Genomic DNA, 26126 nt, shown 5'->3' on the forward strand with positions numbered 1-26126 from the left:
TATTTTGTAGCATACTAGGTAGAAAGTTCAGTTACCAGTAGCCCGTCAAGGTTCCTTGATGCTATTTTCACTTGCCCAATAGAAAATGAAGCAGCCACAGGCTTCCGAGCCGGTGTATATTTTGAAAACTGTTTCATCGAAGTACAAGTCTCTGGGCAGGCCTAGATAAACCCCTGCACATTGAAGCTACAATTAAAGTTGTGCTCTGTCATTATAATGTAAAGGAGGAGGAGACACTTGAAGCTCCAACATTACTCTATTAAATGTGCCCTGGAGTTTTATTACTTTGTCCATCTGACTTAGATTTTAATCAGTGTCTAGACCAACTAAAAGACTGAAGCCAGTCATGTTTGTAACAGTCTGTACTTTAAGCCTTAATCAGGGATGAAAATGTTGAACATTTCAATCATGAGAAAATATGTAATTTCTAAAAAAAATAAATTATTAATTACTGATTAATATTGATTATTAAAATTTTGGAACAAAATTATTTAAACCCTAATGATTGATGCTGAAGTCCAATCACTATCATGGTTGTATGCAGGTGATATTGAATACATGGACATTTCCAAGAAAAAAGTTAGATTAATCATGTCTGGTGATAACCAGATACAATATAGCCTTCTAAGGTATGATATGTAAGTAGTAGTAAAATCAGAAGAGTTGCCAAAATCAAAATAGTATGAATTTGAATTCTGACATTTTTGCATATATTTGTTAAATTTGAGTGCAGGCTATGATTGACCTGATCATGTCTATTGGTGATGTCTGTTTCAAATGGCAAGACTCATCTATGAACTCGACTGCCGGTGTCCCGGTATAAACTCCCCCCCGTACAAATTCTCCCCCTGGAGATTTTATACCGGTACAGATTCTCCCCCGGCGAATCTGTTCTGAAATAAAATCTCCCCCGGGCGGATATATTTCGCGCCCCCCTCAGTATAAAGTCTCCCCCCTGATTATTCGGTTTGTTCCAATGTCTTTAAGTACTATATTCTTTAAATAGTTATCTTTAATGAAAGGAGGGTTACTTTAAAAAATAGATTATGAAATATGGTCATAATGAATTGATATTTCAGAATATTTTATTTGGTAACTGTACCTTCCATCCTAAAATAATTATAAGACATAATCATACCAAACAAAGGATGGGAGACATGAGTCTCTACAGAACTTGTTGTTTCTAATACAGTTGTTGTTGTCTGTATACATTTTTTTAATATACCAGTTTGAGTCTACATGTGAACACAATCGATGGTTGAAATGTTAGTCTAAGAACAAAACATGAACTAATTCTAAAGAACTCTGATGTATAAAGTTACCTTCATCTTTGATTGACTGATGTATTTTCAATCTTTATTCAGCACTGAAGAGGCCACAGGCCTATAGTACGAAGCATTAAGTTTATGAATAAACTGTTATAAAGTATTCATACAGTATCAGGGGTCATTTCAACTTGCAAAATGATTGACATAGTCCTTTATAGAGCGAGGATTGGGCTGTTTTCTCACCCGATTGACTGACATACAACATTCACATGGTTTAGAATGGTACAATGAATGGTAAAGCATGCAAATTACTGAATTTACTCTATTACGCGATATTTCATAAGAAAATATCATATCTCCGTTAAAACATAAAACCAATATTTATGAGTCTACATATTGATATAAGTCTTTATCACTGTATCCAATTCCAACATTTTAGATATAAACTTTCGGACAGTTCAGTTCAAAATTCTTCAACCTTTAATACATCACAGGGATTTGTAGCTAGACGACGGGAATCTACAGTCTTGACTGTGTGTGTGTTTTTTTATGAGAATGTTTCTCATCGACCTAAGCGTGTAGGGGGGTGATGTCCTGGGCAGGAAATGACAGTGTTTTGACTACTCGTCTTTCATTAATTAACGTTATAGGCATCCCTAATTAACATTTACTAATTCATGTTAAACCAACACAGGATGTTTTCTGGAAGTGGACAATCGCGAATGTAATAGGGCTGACACGACATGTGTTAATAACTGTCCTAGAACTTCTTAAGTTACTAAACATTCTTTATATCTAACGACTAATATTATATCCACCTATATACCACTTTATTGTCTCATATTGCGGTAGTAAAGAAAACACAGTGCTCAAAGTGAAGCCCTTTTCACTCCACATTCTCAACATCGTCTCTATCAGAAGTGTTTGGCAACTATTGAACTGCATGGCAAGTATTTATAAAACGACCGGGGGAGGAAATATTCTGGGGGGAGATTTTATTTCGAGAGGGGCGGAACTGTACCGGTATAAATGACACCGGCCGCATGGAACTCTGGGTTGGAGTGTAGTTGTCGCAGCGCGCATTGATCCGGGAACCAGACCGGAAGTGACAGTTTGGACCGTCGCTTTTATCATTTCAAAAGGAGAGTTATTTCCCTTTGGAACAAAAAGATTGCCCAATAGTCAGTGTTGATAAGTCAATAATGATCGGTTAATCATCCCACGAACAGTGATGATGGCGTTGAAATATGAGCACATACAGTCGTGCTGTGACTCGTTTGATTGAATTTGTTGTTATTTATTGTCAAAAAAGAAAGACGATATTTGCAATTGCAATAAGCTCCCAATTTATGCATCACACAATATGTTATTGCAAATTTCCATTTCATCTACCCTGAGCCTTTTTCCAATATTAAATGTTCAGCTCTTACAAGGAACGTCACAGAAAGTAGTATAGGTAATGGTGATTCTGCCGCAACCCCACTGGAGCCAGATTTATATACCTATACTGCTACTACAGGGGGAATTTTTTATGTGTAAACGCTGATGCGATTCAACGATCGTCATGAGATTAAGTTAAATTGACTCTAGCTCACCACTACCTTGAGTCAATCAATGATACCATAGAGGGAATTTTTAGCACAAAAACGATGATGAGACTAAACTAAATTGTAATGAAAATATTCTCTATTATTTTTACTCATACGCATACCATAATGTTTTAACAAAGTGATATTCAACATTTTTACTAAGTTCTTCGTTCATTTTACTAGGAGACCAGACTATATACTCTTCTTGGTAATTGGAAAGAAACAATTGATGACCGTATTTGGTTGGTCTGACATCATTGATATAATATATACCTTTTGGTAATTCTCTCCATTTGATAATTTTGTCCCTGAGCATAAATGCTTCGATAGCTTTTTCGAGTTCTTCCTTTGTTGGTTTGTAATTCTCCATTATTATATATTTATGTAAGCATTCGTTTAAATGAATGTATGATTTGTTATGCGGTGCGATCCAATGATAGGAAACAATCTATTTTTAATCTCCAACCAGTTCTTTGGTTTTGGCACGGAATAATTGACGCGCTTGTGTCCCCTGTTCTATGTACTTTTTTTCTCGTCTTCGCTAATACCACTGATCTTACGATATTAAGATCGAAACTCCTGCTTTATTGTGTTGTATTTGGTGAGTTCTGACAACACTGAACGAAAATCCTCCTCGGATATCTTACAATCACCCAGTGCTGTTGAAATATGATCCTCAATGCTGTTCAACTTTGCTTCGGCGAGTATCGGGGGCACGGGTGGCCCAGTCGTCTAAGGCAGAGTTGCGTCCCTTGGGCACGCCAGAAACCTATGATTGTGGGTTCGAATCCCGCTTCGCCCCGATTATGTTTCTAGGTTTGTCAGCACCATACCCGTGCTCTAGGGTTTCACCGAAGTGCTAAACGTCTGAGACCTGCATCACTTCGGACTTTCCTCCCACATTAAGCTGACACGCCGTGATGTAACTGGAATACTGTTAAAAGCGGCGGTAAATCCAACTCACTCACTCATTCGGCGAGTATCCGAATATTATCATGTTTTAATGCTTTCTTTGGCAACTTACGAGAAATAAATGTTATCGCTATTCCTGCCAGTCCAGAGACTCCGGCGGCTATTTCCATGTCAAGTACGATAGGCGTGGCGATTATAGTTGATAGTAAACCAACACCGGCTACACCGAGTCCCATGCCAGCCTTTACAAGCATACGTTATCAATGTACCTCGAGTACAAGCAAGTAATATCCATGTACTGGTACAGCAGAGCATTATTATGAATATGAAATCACAATAGCACATTTTCTTTTAAAAACAGACAAATTGTGCGTTGATAATGCTTTAATCTCTACATTAACAATCCCGGAAGAAAACTAACCCCTTTATTGCACCACTGTGCCCAAGCTTGTTCTTAATGCCAACAGTTCAAACTCGAGACCTAGCAACATATCCGATTACACTTGGCCCAGGCTGACCCTAGCGGGATTCCGTCAGTTCTCAATGCAATACTCACGCGGTAGTCTGTCTCCTAGGCCTGGTCCTGCGCCATGACTGTGGAATTTATATTTTTTAGGTATTCTGTTTTACTAAATTCCTAGGCAAGTCTAGATCATACTAACCAAGTCTAGTTTAGTTGATTCCATAACAGCAGAAGGAGAAAGGTTCTTCCGAATTAAAAAAATATATTTTAAAGAAATGTTTTCATTGACTATGTGTTACTCTATCTGTCCCCAGATCCTAGAGAATATATTTGAAACGGACTCCAAGTAAAGAATGATTTGACAAGTCTAGATTGCCTAAGTTCTGGTCCTGAAATCAAGCATCGATCCGGGATCCATTTGTATTCTATTGAGTAGATTTATAATTTTAACTACGTGAAATTGTATTTCTGGGATGTTGGTTGATTTTAGATGTGGGTATTTATAGATAACAAAAAAATATGAAATATATATTATTTATGATGTAGCTAAGGTATGTACACGTGTAAAAACTGTAGTTTGTAGTCAACCAAAGAAGATAATCAACACTTTAGATTGTATATTGTTTTGAAATGTCTCGCCTCATGAACACGTTCCTTATTTCAATATTGTATTCAATTCCACCCATGACTGTACACAACATTTATATATTTACATGTATACGACGGCTACATGGGCAAGTATAACGGTAAACACAAACGTGTGTTTGTTTAACATTTTTGTGTGTTAAAACACTGTTATATTAAAGGGAAATATAACCATTTAGTCTGTTCGGGTATCCAATTCTAGCTATTATTTCCCGAATAAAATATTATCTACTTCAGGCATACACATATTGATTTGTGTCATGTGACACCAGATGTTGTTATCAACCAATACTCATTACGTAAACAACCATAGAAATGTGAAACATCAATGCTAGAGAGTAACCAAGTTCGATTTTCCAACGAAAAAATTCCTTTTGGCGTGAACGTTGACAATAGCGGTACAAATATATTAATGGATCACTGAAAATCTGTTGCCTCCGATGAATAGATGAAGTTATGCCGAAACAGTAAGCTCTTAGAAGTCTTGTTTGCCAGCTGGGACCATGTCAGTATATCAGGTATGAAATGCAGTCAATAAGTCAATAATGATCGGTTAATCATTCCACGAACAGTGATGATGGCGTTGAAATATGAGCACATACAGTCGTGCTTTGACTCGTTTGATTGAATTTGTTGTTATTTATTGTCAAAAAAGAAAGACGATATTTGCAATTGCAATAAGCTCCCAATTTATGCATCACACAATATGTTATTGCAAATTTCCATTTCATCTACCCTGAGCCTTTTTCCAATATTAAATGTTCAGCTCTTACAAGGAACGTCACAGAAAGTAGTATAGGTAATGGTGATTCTGCCGCAACCCCACTGGAGCCAGATTTATATACCTATACTGCTGCTACAGGGGGAATTTTTTATGTGTAAACGCTGATGCGATTCAACGATCGTCATGAGATTAAGTTAAATTGACTCTAGCTCACCACTACCTTGAGTCAATCAATGATACCATAGAGGGAATTTTTAGCACAAAAACGATGATGAGACTAAACTAAATTGTAATGAAAATATTCTCTATTATTTTTACTCATACGCATACCATAATTTTTTAACAAAGTGATATTCAACATTTTTACTAAGTTCTTCGTTCATTTTACTAGGAGACCAGACTATATACTCTTCTTGGTAATTGGAAAGAAACAATTGATGACCGTATTTGGTTGGTCTGACATCATTGATATAATATATACCTTTTGGTAATTCTCTCCATTTGATAATTTTGTCCCTGAGCATAAATGCTTCGATAGCTTTTTCGAGTTCTTCCTTTGTTGGTTTGTAATTCTCCATTATTATATATTTATGTAAGCATTCGTTTAAATGAATGTATGATTTGTTATGCGGTGCGATCCAATGATAGGAAACAATCTATTTTTAATCTCCAACCAGTTCTTTGGTTTTGTTCTATGTACTTTTTTTCTCGTCTTCGCTAATACCACTGATCTTACGATATTAAGATCGAATCTCCTGCTTTATTGTGTTGTATTTGGTGAGTTCTGACAACACTGAACGAAAATCCTCCTCGGATATCTTACAATCAGCCAGTGCTGTTGAAATATGATGCTCAATGCTGTTCAACTTTGCTTCGGCGAGTATCGGGGGCACGGGTGGCCCAGTCGTCTAAGGCAGAGTTGCGTCCCTTGGGCACGCCAGAAACCTATGATTGTGGGTTCGAATCCCGCTTCGCCCCGATTATGTTTCTAGGTTTGTCAGCACCATACCCGTGCTCGTGGGTTTCACCGAAGTGCTAAACGTCTGAGACCTGCATCACTTCGGGCTTTCCTCCCACATTAAGCTGACACGCCGTGATGTAACTGGAATACTGTTAAAAGCGGCGTTAAACCCAACTCACTCACTCATTCGGGGGCGAATATATTTCGTGACACCGGAACTACTGATGTAACTGATTTCAGAGATCTTATTAATCCTCGCAAACATTCGGATTAAATCTACTTTAAAATCTACTAAGACTGCGTACGTTTACATGTATTATTTTTATAAGCAAAGTAACCCAAAATATAGATAATGTGTATCATCTTCCCGAAATGATTAGCATGTAGAATAGATTCAAAAACACCTGTATTGAACAACATCAACCGGCATCGTCAAAGCAAAGTGTACATGTAATTGTTACAATGGGGCTGGCGGTGAATATTAATGAAGAACATCTTGTTAAAAAGACACACCGAAACTGATTTGCATAACTGATGACCCCAACATATTTCAAAATATCAAAATAGTAAAAATTATACAGTTTAACCTCACACTGAAGAGAAAACAAGAACGACACAGAAAAGTAAAATAGTACGTCATATAGAACTGAGATAAAGTAATCTGAGAAGGGATTCATACGTTATATACAACTTAAAAATATATTATTATGAAAAACGAAAGGAAAGGTGGGACACCCCCCACCCCCCACCCCACACCCCACACAAGTAACTAAATGTATAATTCAGAAAAAATAAAGGAGATTAAAAAAAAATGAATAAAAAAACACATAAACAAATTAACATTAAAACTATTGGCAACTGCATGGCAAGTATTTATAAAACGACCGGGGGAGGAAATATTCTGGGGGGAGATTTTATTTCGTAGGGTGGGGGAGAGTTTATTTCGAGAGGGGCGGAACTGTACCGGTATAAATTCGCCGAGGGGAGATTTTATTCTGGGGGCGAATATATTTCGTGACACCGGCAAAAGAAAGCCTACACAAAAATTACAAGCATTTTGAAAACATTATTAGGCTGAAAACAAACCTCAAAACACTGCAAAGAGAAGGTACGAAACACATCTATGACACGCATATCAAATACATTACCATCAAATGACCATTTCTAGTTTGTTTCATTTTTAGCCACCATAAAACATGGGTGTATTCTTTCTTTTGTCTGTCAGTTTATTTCCTGATCAACCTTCAAAAGTCTGCATCATGTCTATTGCTAATGACTTGTTTCCAATAGAGACTCATCTATGAACTACACTATGTCAACATTGTGCACCTTGCTCTGTTTTCTCCTGCAAAGTAGGTCAGGAATTAACAATGTATGCCGGCAAGATCTCCCTGCTGCAGACATTAATCAAGGGATGTCTTCTTTCTCATCTATAATGAAACAAGCAGGGATTCAAATTGCTTGCCTTCTGCTGGTTCTGATTAATTCCCTGCGTCCGTTACTGTGCATTTTTTAAAGAAATACTCCTAGCTCTGTTTTTATTTGTAGGACTTGAGCAATGCTAACTCTTTTTAGTGATTTTTTTTCAAAATAGCTAATAAGAATCATGATAAATGTAAGTATGAAAAAGTGCTTTGTCATTGTTGAATGGCTTAATATGGATGTTGACTTTGAGGTTTAGTTGCTCTGTTATTGGCTGTGGTTTTCATTTATTATTGACATGAATACCATTTTTTAGATTACAGTTGACAAACTTTAAAACATCATGTCAGCAATGGTTTTAAGGCCATTTTAAGTAAACTTTTTGTTTCTCAGAATATGTTTTAAAGATGTGTAGACATAGTAGAAAGGTTCTTATTTTATCATTTTTTTTAAATGAACTATTTACTGTAAGATTATTTTATACCAGTAACTTACAAATTGTAAGTCACTGAAATAATACTGTGATATAGAGATTGCTTGTTATTGATCTCCATTTGTAGCCAAGAATACGATGATACAAGATTATAGTTTGACCAGTCAAACAGAATGTGCAGAAACAAGTATCTGAAGTCATGTAACATTCAGGCCAAGAAGTAAGAGTATCTGTCAGCAGCAGTTAGAATACCTGAACAAGTGCTAGATTCACATGATACAGACTTGCCTTGGTCAAGGGACATCATGCCATGTTCATTAGGGCTGGTACGGGTAACTCGGGTACTCGGGTCGGGTGGGTCCTGAGTAGGACTCGGGTACCCACAGGACTACCTGGACCCGTGATTAGTCACGTGATATATTGTTTAATGACAAAAATTATCTAAAACTCTATGGTTACAATACAAGGCGATAATGTTCCTATTTCTTCCTGACAGTGCACCCATTCCTTCTGACTTTTATTTGTTTGAATAAAGATAAAACTCCATGCAGTAAACGTCAGTGTATGCATAACCAGATCGTTTTACACATGTATCTTAATACATTTTGCCAGGGATACGGTCAAACTTTTCCAAATCGGACAGTTTGTACCTATCTCTAAATATCTACAACGGGTACCCGGGTAGGGTCGGGTAATAGGGTGATGGGTACCCGGGTAGTAAATGTCATCCCAACCCTATTCTCCATCATCGCAAGTGATGTAAATATAACCCCTGCAACCATTGCACCATGAATCAAGCTGAACTTGACCATGTTGACTTGTTTCATAATATCCTGTATCTTTTGGAAATCAGGCTTGGATATTACTGCTACAATTTATAAATATGAAACGTCAATGCCCGAGAATTGATTATCTGACGAAACAGATACCATTGGGCATAAGAAGCAAAGTAATCAAAAGTATGTGAACCGGTGATGACACTTGGTGTTTGTGAAAAGAATAAGCAAGTCCTGCTTACCGGTTGTACCTGCCCTCACACAAGATGTATCATAAAAAAGGAACTGTTTGTTTGTTGTCTAATGCTGAACCCTGCAATGTATTCCTGCCACATTGAATCTGAATTGCAGGGGAAGATACCTTGAGTTACATACTAATCCAGGGCCCACTTGCACAAAGCGATCTTAGCGCTATGTCTATTGTAAGCCTATGTTAAGGTATGGCTGTTACAATCATCTTAGCGCTAAGATTACTTTGTGCAAGTGGACCCAGAACACGTTTCTGGCCCTTTACTGATGTAGAGTAACTAGATTTGGGAGACAAGAAGTCCCACATGCTTGTGTCATGGCTATACTTGAATACCCTGAATTATAGCCCATGTTTATATTCTCAAGGTTTTCCTTGGGAATCAACACCTTGAAAATGGTGAAATGTTAAAATGTATATACAGACTAAGGTGAAAATGAGTGAAAGATTTCCAGTGTTTCACTGACATCACAGCATGCCAGCCACGGTAGGAAAGACTGAGGTGATGCAGGTCTTGGGTATCATCACTCTCACCTGGTATCATCACTCTTTGATAGTGATGAATGAACACCTGCTGGTGATATAATCAACACTATACAATGGACTCTGCTTTTAGTAGAGATATATGAAAAAGGGTTTTGTAGCTTTTAATTCAGTGATTCCGACAAGTGAGTGACTTCAGTTTAACATCATTTGAATCGTATTTCAGTCATATCACAGAGCGTGGCCTTAATATTGAAGGAAATTCGAGGTGTGTTGAAAATATTTGCCACTTCTGTGAAACCAAACAATATATGGTTCCAACAAACCAAGACTATTCAACAGTCAAACCAAGGACTCCGCTTGTTGACAGTTTGGTTTTCTTCTAAAATGTTTCCATATATCAGTTTCAAAACAGCAGCATGTTTTTGTTGTGACCTATCGGACTGTGCAATGCAGTGTTTTGTATGATTTTGAAAAGCTGTCAGATATGATGTACACCATAAAACACATCTGTTGATTTACACAGTGTCATGTTTTATGGTATGAAACTGCATATGCCTGCATTAGTGCCGTCCAGATTCTAAAGCAGTCTAACAAATGGTTGAAATATATTAACATAGTCAAACATTGTTCCAGGAATCTTTCTAAACTAAAAAAAACATCTTAAAGAAAGTATTTCACAACTTTGAAGAAACTATTTCACGACATGAAAGGACATATTTCACAACCATAAAAAATCTTTTAAACGACGATATCGAGATGTTCTGAGTGAGTGAGTGATTTGTGTTTAATGCCTCTTTGAACTGTTATATCATGGTGTGTCAGGAAATGGTGTGATGTGGGAGGAAAGCCTGAAAAGATGTACGTCTTAGATATTTACCACTTTGTTGAAACCTACAAGCACAAGTATGATGCTGACAAACATAGAAACATAACCCACAATCACAGGGTTCTGGCGTGCCCAAGGAACACAACTCTGCACAGCAACCTGAGGCGCCTAAGACAACTTGGTCACCCATGACCCTGTAATGTTCTGAAAAATTGATAGAAGAATACTTTTATATAACAGAAGTACACCTGTCTCTATCATTTAATTCTATAGAAATGGCATTTGCAAGTATCTTTTTTACAATTTGAGGCCTCATGAAATAGATATATATTCCGTATATTTAATTTTTAGCCACCTTCAAACATGAGTGTACATTTTCTTTTTCACAGCAGTTTGCATATGTTACTTTTTTGTGTAAAATAAGGTGTAGATTCTATGTAGAGTATGAAAACAATGTTTACTCGATGAATACTTTTTGATAAGGACCTTAAATTTAGTGACATGGGTGTTTCTTAAACCTTGAGGGCCGTTGGGCAAAACATTGTTGTTTATATATTTACCCCATAAGAGACTTGTTGGTCAATGAAATATATAAAAGTATTTGGGGGCAACATGTCAATCGGTCGCATTCCTTTCCACATTTACTTACTGTATTCAACATAATAAGCGCCCAGGGTCTCTCAAAATTAGTAATAGGGTGCTCTTATTAGCATAATATGTTGGTGAAAAAAAGAAAAGATAGAGTTGAAAGATACATTTTGTGGTTTATGCTGACAGCCTGAAATGTTTATTTACAACAGATATATTATTCCAGGATTTAATTGCCCACAATTAAGGGTGCATATAACACACGAGTGTGTATTATACGCGAATAAAAAAATCTTGTGTACATTGATCAATCGGAAGGAGTGCTAATTGGGATTGTTCACTAGCCAATATATCAGCAAATATCGCCGTGGGCGCTTATTAGAGCGGGGCGCTTATTACGTCGAATACGGTACGACTCAACAGAAAGTGTCAACTTATCCAGCCTGAGTGATTGTAATGTTTTCCTTACAAATGCTGTGTCATATGATTGCATAAATACGCAGGCGTGAAGTGGACTAAAAGCAACAGGAGTTACTGTGGTTAATTGGACATGCATGATTAACATGTTTATAACACGTTCAATGTTGGTTGATATGATCACTAGCAATTAATCACCAAGGTTCCATTCCACAGAGTGGTCGTAGCACTACGGCACTGTCGTAAGTGTATGTTAAAGTATGGGAGCTACGATTGTCTTTGCACTACGATGAGAGAAAGAAATCTGAGGGAGACAATGAAAATATCTACCGGTAGTTATCTGGGCTTGTGTCATAAGCAGAGTCTAGTTCCCAAGAGTCGAGTGACTTCATGAAAGTCCATATTGTTTTTTCAAGCACTGCCCACATCAGTGTTTCATTATAAGAAAGTTGATGTTCTTTTTTAGAGGATGATGTCTTTCATTCGTCAACTGGTCATATTCATGGCCCTGTTTGTGTTCACGGTGACGGGGCAAGCAACAGTCCGGTTCTTGGATACAAACCTCATTGTGAAGGAGGGTGATCAGTTTGACCTGCGGTTGCAAAGAACTGGATCCATAAGTTCTGAGTTGGTTGTTACTGTTGCAGTAAGTATCCTTTCATTTTTGATCTCATTATCATCATAATGTTAACATCATCATCATCATCATCATCATCATCATCATCATCATCATCATCATCATCACTATTATCAATAACCTTTCGAAAAATGACTTAACATAGAGTTTGGTCATGATGGAATATTAACAAAAATATCTTAAGCTATTTGCTATTGTGTTTGTTAAAAGAATAATGAAATAGCTTGTTCCTGAAATTATGATACCTTAATTATCATGTTGATCATTGCAAAGAGATATATTAGAAACCAGTTGTTTGTAGAGGAAGACATGGAACTTTATGGACCACAGTTGGATTTTATATAGTGCAGATCATACCATACATGCATGTTGATATTTCATACAATCAATTTCCGCATGAAAAAGGAAATTCTTCTTTTTTTTTAAATTGAGTCTGATTCTGACGGAAATGACAAGGACTGACATTTCCCTTACAAGTCCAGAACTTTAAATGTCAAGGACGTTTAAGTGTACATATACGACGCAGTTAAAGCATTTGCAACATTAGAGAAATCACAGTGTCAAGATAATAGCCATATAACACAATCCCTTTATCATGTAAATAGCAAACACAGTTTTATGACAAAAGTGTACCGTCAATAATACATTTGATGCTTCTAACACAATGTTAATTAGACTCTCCTTTGATTGGATGAACTTACCCTAGATGTTTGAAAATAGTGCAAGACCTGAAACTTTCATGCTTGCTTTATGATTTCATAGATATGTTCTATTGCTTGGCAGCAGTAATGGAAGAATAATGTTTGATATTAGTAGGTAATGATATTTCAAACTCGAGCTTAACTGTATCATTAAAATACAACGACAAAAATAGACAAAGTTTCTTTGCCTTATCGATGATTACTGCATCATTTTCGGATAATGATAATGTCTGCAAATGGTACCCCAGAAAGACGGCCATTTTGTACAAAGTACCAACTAATGTATATATTAACCGACAAATCTTGTTGTGATCCTTTTCAAACACTGTAGCTCAGTTCATGTCACGCATACATGTATGTTATGGTACTTTAATGTGCTTTGTACTCTTTGCCATTATGACAAAGCAACAGCAAACTGACCGGAGTAATGGATTGTCTTTGACATTAAATGTACAATACTAAATAATAGTGAAAAATAAAGTCTCATCAATATGATGATTTTTTAAACCCCAAAAGTATAAAAAGAAACATTCTGAAGGGGAGCTCTGCAAATAATATGAATAAATATACCCAGTGTTTGAAAGTAAGCATGCAAGGCCAGGGTTCTGGTCGTATGCTATTGTTGAAAGTTAATGGTTCAGATGATCCCCATATAATATACTATCGGAGCAAACCTCAAGGACAAAACGTTTCCACTTAATTTTGAACACTCTGTATCTATTCTCATTTCTATTTCAATGTAGCAAATTAATTGTTTTATATTCATTACTTGACATTGTAAGCAAACATTATTCTGAAGAATACTGAAGAACTACTCATGGAAACAACCACTTTATTAAGCAAGCTTCCATGTATGTAACTATATATCATTCATAAGTAACATTAGTTTCAGTAAAACAAAACCTAGAAATCATCATCTTTAGATGACTTCAGACTTTAGATTCTACTATACAAGTATGAAGTGTTAGATTTTAGCATACCAGTTTCGTATGATTCATTCTGCCATCAAAACAGTAGGAGAGGAAAGGAAATTGAATAAACATAAATAAACATGATAAAATATGTCTGGCAAAATGAAGTCGTCATCCAGTAAGGTTTATGTGTTCCTGGAGACACCTCAGTTTTAAAACAAGTACCATTGAATACATAATGATACGTGAAATGTTTGCATTTAGTGGTAGGAGTTTTTACTTATGAGTTTAGAACTCTGAGTAATTTTCTTATTCACCTTTCATATTTTAGATTAAGAAACCAGTAAGTTTGTATCTGATATTTGTTAATTCCCTTTAAGCATATTTTATCCTATGAATAGTTCGTTTACCCATTTGTTTGCACCAAACCATCCATAATTCATGAAATCTAGACAGAAATGTTGAAACCAATCCAGTGTCAAAGACAAGCATTATAACTTGCCATTTATCTATATGTATCAGCATTTGTCATCAGAATCAGAAAGAAGATATCAGCAGTGAATATTTTTATCTGATGTCAAAAGTTGTATTTTGTCAAAGTCTTCAAGTCTGTTAATAAACATGGTTTAAGTTGTTTCCCAGAATTACAAGGCACTGTCTTTCAGGCCATGATGATCTGATTACAATGGATTAGTTGGTTTTAAATGGATTTGACAACTGTGCAAATATCATAATTACATTGAATTTTGGTGTTTTTCTCCAAATAAACAAATAATAAAGTCCCTTTCAATGACACGGAATAGCATTTATCATTCAATCAAAAATGTGTCAGCAATAATACATTAGCTCTGTCTGTGAAAGTTGTTTTCTATTAATTGTCATTTAATCTGTCGTATTATTTATCTTTGATGGTTTCAACTATAAACACAACAGATGTTATAGAACAAACAAGTATCATAATCTTCACTCTTGATTTAATGTTCCTGAGTTGGAAGAGCTGTTGTTGGATATACATGATTTCAGTTTACTTAAGAACCTATTTACTTATGAATATTATTTAAAAATCATTTTGAAAAAAATGTTTATGAATAAAGAGAATGTGATAGGCATGTATTACTCAGTTATGAATGAGAAGTGATGTATCTCTGCAGGGTACTAACTATTCCTCATTTGTGTAGATTGAAAGTGATCTCAGCGATGATTTTATCGGAGACACTCAAGTTGCACGGTTCAACCCAACTGGTTCCGACACAGTGGCTGTGACCTTCACAGTAAGAGATGATGATGAGCCAGAGCCTGATGAAGTTAGCATCCTGCAAATCACCATTGTGGGCAGAGCGGCCATTGCTGTCGATCCTTCACAGACGCGGGTCACCATTCTGGCCAATGGTGATGCTTATGGTGTCTTTGGCTTCACTGAGGTAAAACACTTGTTATTCAAATTCCGTGAAAAGATATGATTTTGATTTTGTAAGATTTTGGCCACTTTCTAAATGGTATTGTGTGTTCATAGCTTTCGGCATTGGGAGCCATGCCAATTTCTACTTGTCAGAGGGGAACACAAAGTACATGAACTATGACGGGCTTTCATTTTGTGGAAGCCTCAGTGGCTCAGTGGGTTAGATCGCTGACTTTGTGTGTTGCCAATTAGGTGCCTCACTCTGACAGTTTGGGTTCGAATCCCGGATGGGACCTAACCCAAAAAGTACAAAAATGTGTACTTTACTAAGAAAGTGGTGTCCCAAATATAACATTTTTTACATTTGACCACTTTCTAAATGGCATTGTGTGTTCATAGTTTTCGGCCATTGGAGCCATGCCAATTTCTACATGTCAGAGCGGTAAACAAAGTACGTGATCTAGACTACCAGTTGTCAAACGTCCATTTTGTGGAAGCCTCGTAGGCTGAGTTGGTTAGATCACTGACTTTGTGTGCTGGTGAATAGATGTCTCTGACAGTTTAGGTTTGAATCCCGGATGGGACTCAACCCCAAAAGAATTTGAATCTGTACTTTACTAAGAAAGTGGTATCCCAAATATAAGATTTGTAACATTCTTCAAGAGAGGTGTTTACTTTTGATAACTGCCTCATAACTCATTCATTAACCTTAAGAAGTATTGATAGTCACGCAAGCGCTCGTTCATGCAGATCTTTAAGTAGTGTTTTATAGGTATGGAGCATATTCCTTGTGTAGGATTGTTTTGAGACATACAGTAATACCCTGTTGTTCCAGGTAGTGTTATTCACAATGATTCTGTTTTAGTTAGTAAATTTCCTGATTAACAAGAGATAATGCTGTTATCAAATGTTCCCAATTGTAAATAAAAGGGACAAATCCTTTTCCAAGCCAAAATTGAGTCCATTGTATGATTCCGTTCATTCTATAAGCATGTATTTATGAATCACTATCAAATAGTGATAACACCAGGTGTTTGTGAAAACGTGTAAATATTCTGCCCCGCCTGTGGCATCTGTCACAAACACATGGAAAGGCAAGTCAATAGTTCTCCTGAAAAGAACACGGGAACATTTGCTACAAGCCAAGATAGGCAATTGCATCACACATTTTTGAAACTGATGCATCCTATTTGGAAATGTCCTCCATATGCCTATCACCGTGAATGTTCAGAGATAAAGTTAGAAGTTGGTAAAGAAAGCATATTAGCACTGTTCAGCAACATAATCCTGGAGAGATTATTATATCACCTTTGTTTGCATTCACCAATCTCTCAGGCATCACCTCGTCGGGTGATTGAGAATACGTTCACGGAGGTGATCAACATAAAGATTGGCCGACAGAGAGGATTGTTTGGGAGTATCATGGTCAGATACATGGTGAGTAGGGATACTGACTTATAACACACACTGTAGTACAGGTCAAGGCTATATTACTTGTTTTATGAATTAATTTTATCAAAAACATGTACTTTGTGAAATAAAATGTTCATATTTCAACTCATAATTTCTTTATCGCTTTGGTTTGAATAGAAAATAATACACAGATTAAAGCTTTTGATTAACCAAATATTTCTTGAATCATATTAGAGAAGAAAATCTATAGTTTTAGTCTGTTTTCAGTCGTACAAATGGGTATCTCTCATACCCTCACGTCTAGTCGCACGTTAAAAGGGAGCCAGAAGCTGGAATGTAAACATTAAACTTGTTTCCGGTCCGGTTGCGCACGCACCTCCCTATGACATGTCACAAATCTCTCAGCGCGCCTCTGAGCTGGTCGCTCGAAAAAGGCTTTCGCGGTAGACTGCAAGTTTGTATTCTACTAGTACTTATCGCTTGTCTACAGTTGTTGTTCTAATAAAGTAATAATAAATATGTTTTCCCTGTAGACTCCTGGAATGTAATCCTTGGTAATTCATTGTTTGTGTTCAACACGGGTTTCACTGTTTGACTTGATTATCAAATGGCAACATGTCGGGCATTGATGCCTCGTATCAAAGAAAACTGTCGAAATTAGACCCTCACAAGTATTGTCCTTCCTGCATCATTAAGGACGGGTTTCAACGTGTTCGTTGGATAAACGTTGTAAAGAATGTGAGCACTTGTCTTCTATAAAGTTTAACTTGTATCTTCGTGCGTTGGCGAAGCGGACTGCTGACCAGCGCTACAAGCAGAGAAGGTCATCGGGTGGATCATTGGACTCTGCACCCTCCACATCAGGCCCTGGGGGTGGCTAGTCGACCACACCCATGGCATCAGTTGATAAAGACCCGCCTCACAACTTCTGTTTTCGACAAGACACTTGACCGTTCGCCTGCTGATGATACTACCCGCACGACTGATCTTCGTCAATCGGTTGATCGAGAGCGTCACTCAGCCTCCCCAGTTACGACGGGACCGGGTGCTGACGAGGACCATGGGGGACTACGGTCCCCAGTCGGTCCGTATGTCGTTCTACCAACGACGATAGGGACGTCGTGCGGGACGACAGTGGACACAGAAGTCGTTCCCGTTTAAGTCGGGACGACAGGTCGAGTGCCTCGTCGAGAGACAGTAAACGACACGAGGGCGTTCATCGCCTTCGTGGTCGTCGGGAGTCCGATTCGGACGATAACTACGATGGGGATCGTAGTACTTCTACAGTTAGAGATCGTAGCCCTCGTCCCCACGGGGACGTGCGACGTTCTCGCAGGGAGTTTCTGGGAGTTCAGCGTCGTAGTGAAGATAATGACAGAACGACGCCCTCGTCTCACTTTCATATCGACCCGGCTTTGATAGCCCAGATCACGGCGGCGGTCCTCGCCTCGACGGCGTCGACCAAGAAGGATTCGACTGCGTCGGGGGTCCATGGACCGTCAACCAGTACACCAGCTCCTTCATCTACGCCTCCACAATCGACGTCGACGATGGATTGTGACGACAGCCTCTCGGTTATCCTCGCCTAGTCCCGATATGTATCGGAAATACAGTTCATTGACGTCGGTCGGATTACGTTCGATCAGCGTTACGATGGCAACGTCCCATCCCAGGGGGAAAGAGCCGTCACCGTCACCGATAACGTCACCGTCGTCGCAGTCTTCCCCGGTGACACTACCTTTAGTCGTGCTACCGGTAGGGGGGAGACTTCATCACTGAGCCCACTAGTGGGCTTTCCTTAACGACCCTTACGTTCAGAACATTTTGACAACAGGCTACGCCCCCCGCCTGAGATCGACGCCACCACTGCCGTCATCCCCGACAGTCCACACTCCACCAACGGATCGGCTGACGGAGGCTATCGATTCGTTGGTGGAAAAGGCGGCCGTTCTTCGCCTAGGGACATCGACACCATCGCCGGGGTACTACTCGCCAATCTTTCTTGTACCCAAGAAAACCTCCACAAAGAGGCGGCTTATTTTCAATCTCAAAAAGTTCAACGCAACATACCTCCAACAACTCGGGAAGCGTATCTACATGTACCAATAGCTTCCGAGTTCCAGAAGTACCTCGGATTCGACTACCAAGGTATTCAATATCAGTGGGCGGCCGTCCCGTTTGGACTTTCTACGGGCCCGTGCATTTTCACACGGATCATGAAGACGGTCGTCGAATGGCTCCATCGGCAGGCGATCAGGGTTGCCTTCTACCTAGACGATGGGCTCCAAGCTCACCAGTTCACAGAAGCCCTTCAAGGAGAGTGAGCGACCACCCTGAGTCTACTACGGTAACTCGGGTGGATCGTCAATCTTCAAAAGTCGGACTTGGTACGAACTCGGGATCTACAGTACATCGGAATACGCTTCCAGACGGGAGGCAATCTGGACAAGATTGTCAGCAGCGTTCCGAGACTTCTACATGCCCCGGCGTCGGTGCACAAGTGGCAGGAAGTCCTCGGTCTGTTGATTTATCAGCCTAAGACCTGACTCGCCGATGTCGTCTTCAACTTCGTCTGCTGCAGAGATTGCTGTACCCCCACCTGGAGTTTCCCAACCTCCTGGTTCCACTTTCGGCGCAGCTACGTTGTCATCTGGAGTGGTGGCTCCAGCCGTCGAACGTTTGCGAAGCCGTCTTTATGAGCGAGCCTCCGTTCATACTACCCCTATTCGTAGACGCGTCATTGGATGCCTGGGGAGCGCACTTCGGGGACGACCAAGCGGCCGGGCTGTGGTCGATAGAAGAAAAGGTCCTCCACATCAACTGCCTCGAGATGGAAGCAGTGATTCAGGCGGTCGAGTTCTGGAAACTTAGACTCCGTCCGAAACGGCTGATTATACAGTCGCACAACTCCACAGTCGTCCACTGCATCAACCAACAGGGTACGACTCGGTCGACATTCAGGTTCTACGCCCTCGTCGATGACTTGGACATGGGCGTACGCGCCCGTCACATCCCGGGGGGCAAGAATGTGATAGCCGACGCCCTGTCGAGACCATCGAGGCCGTCCCCACGGAGTGGATGATCCATCCGACAGTATCGTGGGAGGGTCTAGACGCTTACGCGTTTCCGCCAACAGTGCTTATACCATCGAGACTAGAGACAGTTTGTCAAACGGCCAACCTACGTCTGCTTTTAGTCGCGTCTATTGGCCGACCAGTACGTGGTTCCCGGAAATTCATCAGATCATCGATCAGCCACCGTTCCCGTTGCCAGATCGAGACGACCTCCTTCTTCATCCTCACACCGACGACTTGCATCCGGGGATAAGGATCTTCCAGCTTCACGCCTGGGTTTGCTTAAGACCTCGTTAATGAAGAAAGGGTATTCGGCTAAAGCGGCAGCGCTTGTCTCGTCGGCACATCGAGTTACGACTCGTAAGCTGAACGATGACAAGTGGACCACTTTCTCCATTTTCGCCAGGTCTCATGGCTTCAACCCGGCAGTAGCAACCCCACCACAGGTGGTGGAGTTCATAGCCTATCTCCGGTCATCTCACGCCGAAGACCCGGGTTCGATTCCCGACATGGGTACAATGTGTGAAGCCCGCCGTGATATTGTTGGAATATTGCTAAAAGCGTCGTAAACCATACTCACTCACTCACTCACTCCAGTCATCTCGGCGTCTGAAAGGGTCGACGATCTCGACTTATCTGGCAGCCTTGGCTTCAGTGGTGCCGTCTCCTACGGGCGACAAGCTCACTAAAGTACCGGAGTTGCAGAAGATTCTACGTGCCTTCATGGTTGAAGATCAGTCACGTAAATTCCGACCGCCGGCCTGGGACCTCGATGTCGTTCTGCGCAACCTGTCTTGTCAGACTTACGAGCCTCTAGATCAGGTCGCGTTCGACTTATTGTCTCAGAAAACGGCTTTCCTTCTCTCGCTGGCTACGGCCGCGAGAGTATCGGAAATACATGCCATTGCCGTCGGTCGGATTACGTTCGATTAGTGTAACCATGGTAACGTCCATCTTGCTCTCAGATGGGATTTTGTAGCGAAAAATCAACTTCCTGGCCAAGATTCGAGAATGTTCCACATTTACTTCCTTGTCTGCCATTATGGGCCCTCATGATCACGCTGATCTCACCCTGCGCCCAGTTCGTGCGCTTGGTATATACCTGCAGCGATCTGAACAGCGACGACAACCTTTTCGACGGCTGTTCATACCGCTCTCAACCAATGCAAAGAAAGAGATTACACGTAATTCTCTCTCTGAGCGGTCATTCTCAGAGCTTACGAGGCGCAAGGACTCGCACCTCCCACCTCCTCTCATCCGCACGAAGTTCGAGCCATAGCTTCAACATTAGCACTCCACAGAGCACTCTACTATATGGAGGGCTGCTTTTGGAGATCTACTTCAGTGTTTGATTCGCATTATCTCAGAGATATCTCAACAGAAGATGTTGAAGGACTCAAACAGTTTGGCCCACTCGTGGTGGCACAACAGATCTCACCGAAAAGACAGTGAATTTGTGCTTTATTCACTTTGGACTTTTTGCTCGACCAGGTTACAATAAAAACTGTTGGTGAATGTACGCATTCTTATGTTTTTTTGTTGTGTGCAGTTTTTTTTTATTATGGTTATTCGGTGTATGCATCGTCTTCCCATACTTTATAGTACTGCTCGTACTTTTTAGTTACCTTGATAATTAGTTGTGTGTCGAAGAGCATTAACCATGCTATTTTTAGTTACCTTGTCTACGGCGAGGTGTTCTGTAACTAAATTATACGCCGACCACACTTCGATCGCAATTCAACTGACGTGTGCAGTTGTCCTGTCGCATCGATAGTTACTTGTGGGTCGAAGAGCATTAACCATGCTGTTTTAGTTACCTTGTATACTGCGAGTTGCTCTGTAACTAAACTATACGTCGACCACACATCGATCGCAGTTCAACTGACGCGTGTAGTTGTCCTGTCGCATTGATAATTAGTTGTGTGTCGAAGAGAATTAACCATGCCGTGCGTTCGCGATAAACAACTTGTCTCGTCCGTGCATCTGGTCGAATGTTCTATTGTCACTACAGGGGTGAGGAACTTGGTACATTCGACGTGAAAGAGGTCACTTCCTGATAACTTTCCCGATCCTCCTTCCAGTGTTCCGTCGAATTTTACCCATTTGTACGACTGAAAACAGACTAAAACATGGGTTTTTCAGATTAAAAACGATGTTTTATTTGTCTGTTTTCAGTCGTACGTTCCCACCAAGCCATCCCCACTGGGAAGTAATCAAGTCCAGTCCTGCTTGATGGCTTATTCTTCGAGATTTGTGACATGTAATAGGGAGGTGCGTGCGCAACCGGACCGGAAACAAGTTTAATGTTTACATTCCAGCTTCTGGCTTCCTTTTAACGTGCGACTAGACGTGAGGGTACGAGAGATACCCATTTGTATGACTGAAAACAGACCAATAAAACATCGTTTTTAATCTGAAAAACTCATAATCCAAAATGTAAATGTAAGAGAATAATCGGTCTTGATTACGGTATTTAAGTACCTAAGTATTTACGGAAAGGTAAATAGTGATGAAAGTTGGTGATGAAATGAGGTGTTTATGTACAAAAAGGGTAGACATATCCTGCTCAACTGGTAGCACCAGCCACACACACATGTTTTGGTAAAAAAAAGTAAGTGCCATTAAGTAGGGAGATATGAAAACTACATTTAGACAACCAACATGTTCTATTTCGTAAACTTCCTCTGAATGTCTACTATGTAATGTTTGGAATGACTTTACCATGCTTTTGATGGTGAGACATTGTTTGAAAAGCTTTCCTGTTTGCAAAATGTGTCTTTCCATGAAATTTGAATACATTGTACTTGCTCTAAAGCATTAAACACTTGAGAATGTAGACTCCACAGAATGGACCTGATGGTATATTGAAGAGGAATTTCACAATTTGAAAATCTAAATCATCCCCTTGTCATGAAATATGCTTGGCATAAGGAAGGGGCTTGGTCATTGACAGTTTGTTGTGCAAACCATTGAGATTCGGTTGAATGGTCCAGACTTGGAACAGCCTCCAGAAACTGATGGATGAGTGGATGGGGTGTGTGTAGATATGGATAACTACTTAACTCCCTTACAGATCAACGGAAGCAGTTTGGAGGCTGACGTGGGGAAAGACATCGCACCAAGCAGCGGATTTGTTAGGTTTCAGCCAAACGAAAGAGAAAACTACCTTCAGCTTCAGATCAGGGCAGATGATGTGAGTTCCTTAAACCTGAAGAGGGAGAGACATTATTTGATTTAGCAATGAATGAGTTGAGATTACTATGTGTAAGGTTATTCTATTTAGTTTCGGGTGAATTTAGGGCAATTAATCTACTTTTTGTTACATGAACATACAAGCATGGATTAACAAGTTGCATGATGTTCAATAATTGAAGTTGTCGGAAAGTGGTCTCTGAGATCAGATGAAGCTGTATGATCACAAAGATTACCTATTCATGAATGTAAGTCTAGCCACTTTGATAAATTTGCATTGGTTACGTATTTACAGTGAATAGCCTCAGATAAAGAAATCTTCCTTTTTCCTGTAGATACCTGAAAATGCTGAAACATTTACAGTTTATTTGGTGGATACCTCTCACATGGCCAGGATTGACCAAACAAGATCCTCATTTACCTTCATCATACAGGCTAATGATGCCCCTGTTGGCTTCCGCAGTGTAAGTACCAAGTTGATACAGGCTGATGTGATATGGTGCAATATTGCTCAGTCACTCACTCACTCACTTGCTGTTATCCAGTTGCTATCACTTTGTTAACCATGAATCATCCATCCATCTGTTATCATCCATCAATCCATCTGTTATCCATCCATCAATCCATCTGTTATCTATCCATCAAACCATCTGCTATCATCCACCAATCGATCTGTTATCTTCCATCAATCCATCTCTTATCATCGACCAATCTATCTGTTATCTTCCATCAATCCATCTCTTATCCACCAATCCATCTGTTATCCATCCACCAATCCAGTTGTTATCCATCTGTTATCCATCCACCAATCCAGCTGTTATCATCCATCAATCCATCTGTTATCATCCACCAATCCATCTGTTATCCACCCATCAATCCATCTGTTATCCATCCATCAATCCATCTGTTATCCATCCATCAATACATATGTTATCCATCCATCAATACATCTGTTATCATCCATCAATACATCTGTTATCCATCAATTCATCTTTTATCATCCATCAATCCACCTGTTATCAATCCATCTGTTATCATCCATCAATACATCTGTTATCATCCATCAATACATCTGTTATCCATCAATTCATCTTTTATCATCCATCAATCCACCTGTTATCAATCCATCTGTTATCATCCATCAATACATCTGTTATCATCCATTTATCCATCCATCAATCCATCTCTATTGATCCATCAATCATGTAATCTATCCACCAATCTGTTATCATCCATCAATCCATCTGTTATCATCAATCCATCTGTTATCTATCAATCCACCTGTTATCAATCCATATGTTACCCATCTATCAATCCATCTGTTATCATCCATCAATCCATCTGTTAACATGCATTAATCCATCTGTTATCCATCAATCAAACCTTCTGTAATCGATCCATCAATCCATCTGTTATCATCCATCAATCAATCTATTATTAGGTACTGGCAGCCAATTTTTTTGACACAACACACTGACTTCACTTAAACTGGAAAACAATACAAGCAAAACAAAACAAAAAATTATGAAGATATCTTTATTAGTTCTTGAGATATTGTCAATCAAACATCCATTGTCATATACAAATTTAGTTACATTTGGACAAGTCCAGCATTAATTCATAACAAAACAGAGACTAACAAAAGCAAACAAAATGCATTTCAATATAAAATATATCACTCTAAATCATTTGTAGAATTACTGTCCACATCTGACTACATATGATTAGACACATTGAGCTCTGAAATTGAAAAAGGGGCGGTCGGGTAGCCTAGTGGTTAAAGCGTTCGCTCGTCACGCCGAAGACCCGGGTTCGATTCCCGACATGGGTACAATGTGTGAAGCCCATTTCTGGTGTCCCCCGCCGTGATATTGCTGGAATATTGCTAAAAACGGCGTAAAACCATATTCACTAACTCACTCTGAAATTGAAAAATGGTGGAAATTAAACTTGAAAATGTTGTCGTTTGACCCATTTCACATCATCATAAAAGTAAGATTTCTGACTGCACAGGCCATATGAAACACTTTCCTCACATAATTGGTTATATATTTTAACTCTATTTTATCAGGTCTCCGATAATACATTTGAGCCTGTTAGAAGCTACCAAAGATGACAAAATCTTAAAATGTGGTTGTGGAAAATGTGAACAGATGGCCTATTTGTATATTTTTTCATTTTCTCTTAAACTATTCAAGCAATAAGTCTGACACATTGTAGACTAAAAGTACACGTCTGTCAATGACATATTCAAATGACAATATATTACAGTAATAAATGAGGATGTCTTAAACGAATTAAGAATATGAAATATGTCACAAGGACCATCAACTGTGTAGCGAAATACTGATTCATGTTCATTTACAAACAACACAATAAAGGTTCAAATTAAATGTCTCAATTTCATTAGTTTCACTTCTGAGATTGTCAACATGGCTCATATTAGTAGTAATACAAAATATTAATAATGCTATTGTCCTTTGAGACTGATGAACATGATCTTTGCTGAGACAGACCTCTTGTTTTCTTCCATTGCTTCATTCTCTTATAGCAAGGACCATGACCAAGTCTGGAAGTCTGGAAAGTTCTTTCTTCGCAAGTTCCAGAGACGATCGGGTGGCTTCCTCTTGCAACTACGAATGGTCAATGTCCTAATCAATAATTGAAATAAAAGTTCAATTAAAATCCAAATCTTCCCTTTGTTTCTGAGATTTAGATATCTTCTCTGTAATAAGGTCATTGAGTGTCTTTGTTTTCTGTTTTTTTTATTCTTATTTTCACTTCTTTGATTGAAATCACCCTTAAGCTTTCTGATTTGGTTACCTTTAGAAGCGGACATCAAGGGTGAATGTTTTACTGCTGACAGTGGTGACAGTTCAACTTAACATAAGGCACTGTCGTCTTGGGGCTATTGTCAACTGGGATGTCATCTAACTTTATTCGCCTACGACAATGGGGGCGGACAGGCCGCAGACAATGTGACGACTGTATTTTTAATGTCCAGGGCCCCGTTCCTCAAAGTGATCTTAGCGCTAAGGTGAT

At 39.3% G+C, this 26126-nt stretch overlaps 1 protein-coding gene across 2 annotated transcripts in view; it reads left to right on the top strand.

Moving 5' to 3' along the window:
• The window catches only part of LOC124148031 (adhesion G-protein coupled receptor V1-like), a 32391-nt gene extending 6662 nt beyond the window's left edge, over positions 1–25729 (top strand). The window contains exons 2-7 of one of the 2 annotated variants that reach the window (XM_046518969.2): positions 12224–12403; positions 15185–15427; positions 16741–16842; positions 22966–23085; positions 23420–23548; positions 25636–25729. In XM_046518969.2, the coding sequence (XP_046374925.1) occupies positions 12227–12403; positions 15185–15427; positions 16741–16842; positions 22966–23085; positions 23420–23548; positions 25636–25647 (783 nt within the window). In that variant the 5' untranslated portion in view covers positions 12224–12226 and the 3' untranslated portion in view covers positions 25648–25729. Of the gene's footprint in view, positions 1–12223; positions 12404–15184; positions 15428–16740; positions 16843–22965; positions 23086–23419 lie in introns of both variants that reach the window. The other variant, XM_046518960.2, reaches the window with a different exon arrangement.
• The last annotated feature ends 397 nt before the right edge of the window (positions 25730–26126 follow it).

Source organism: Haliotis rufescens, unplaced genomic scaffold, assembly GCF_023055435.1.
Source record: "Haliotis rufescens isolate VD_foot unplaced genomic scaffold, xgHalRufe1.0.p SCAF_1, whole genome shotgun sequence".
In the NCBI taxonomy this organism is placed as follows: domain Eukaryota; kingdom Metazoa; phylum Mollusca; class Gastropoda; order Lepetellida; family Haliotidae; genus Haliotis; species Haliotis rufescens.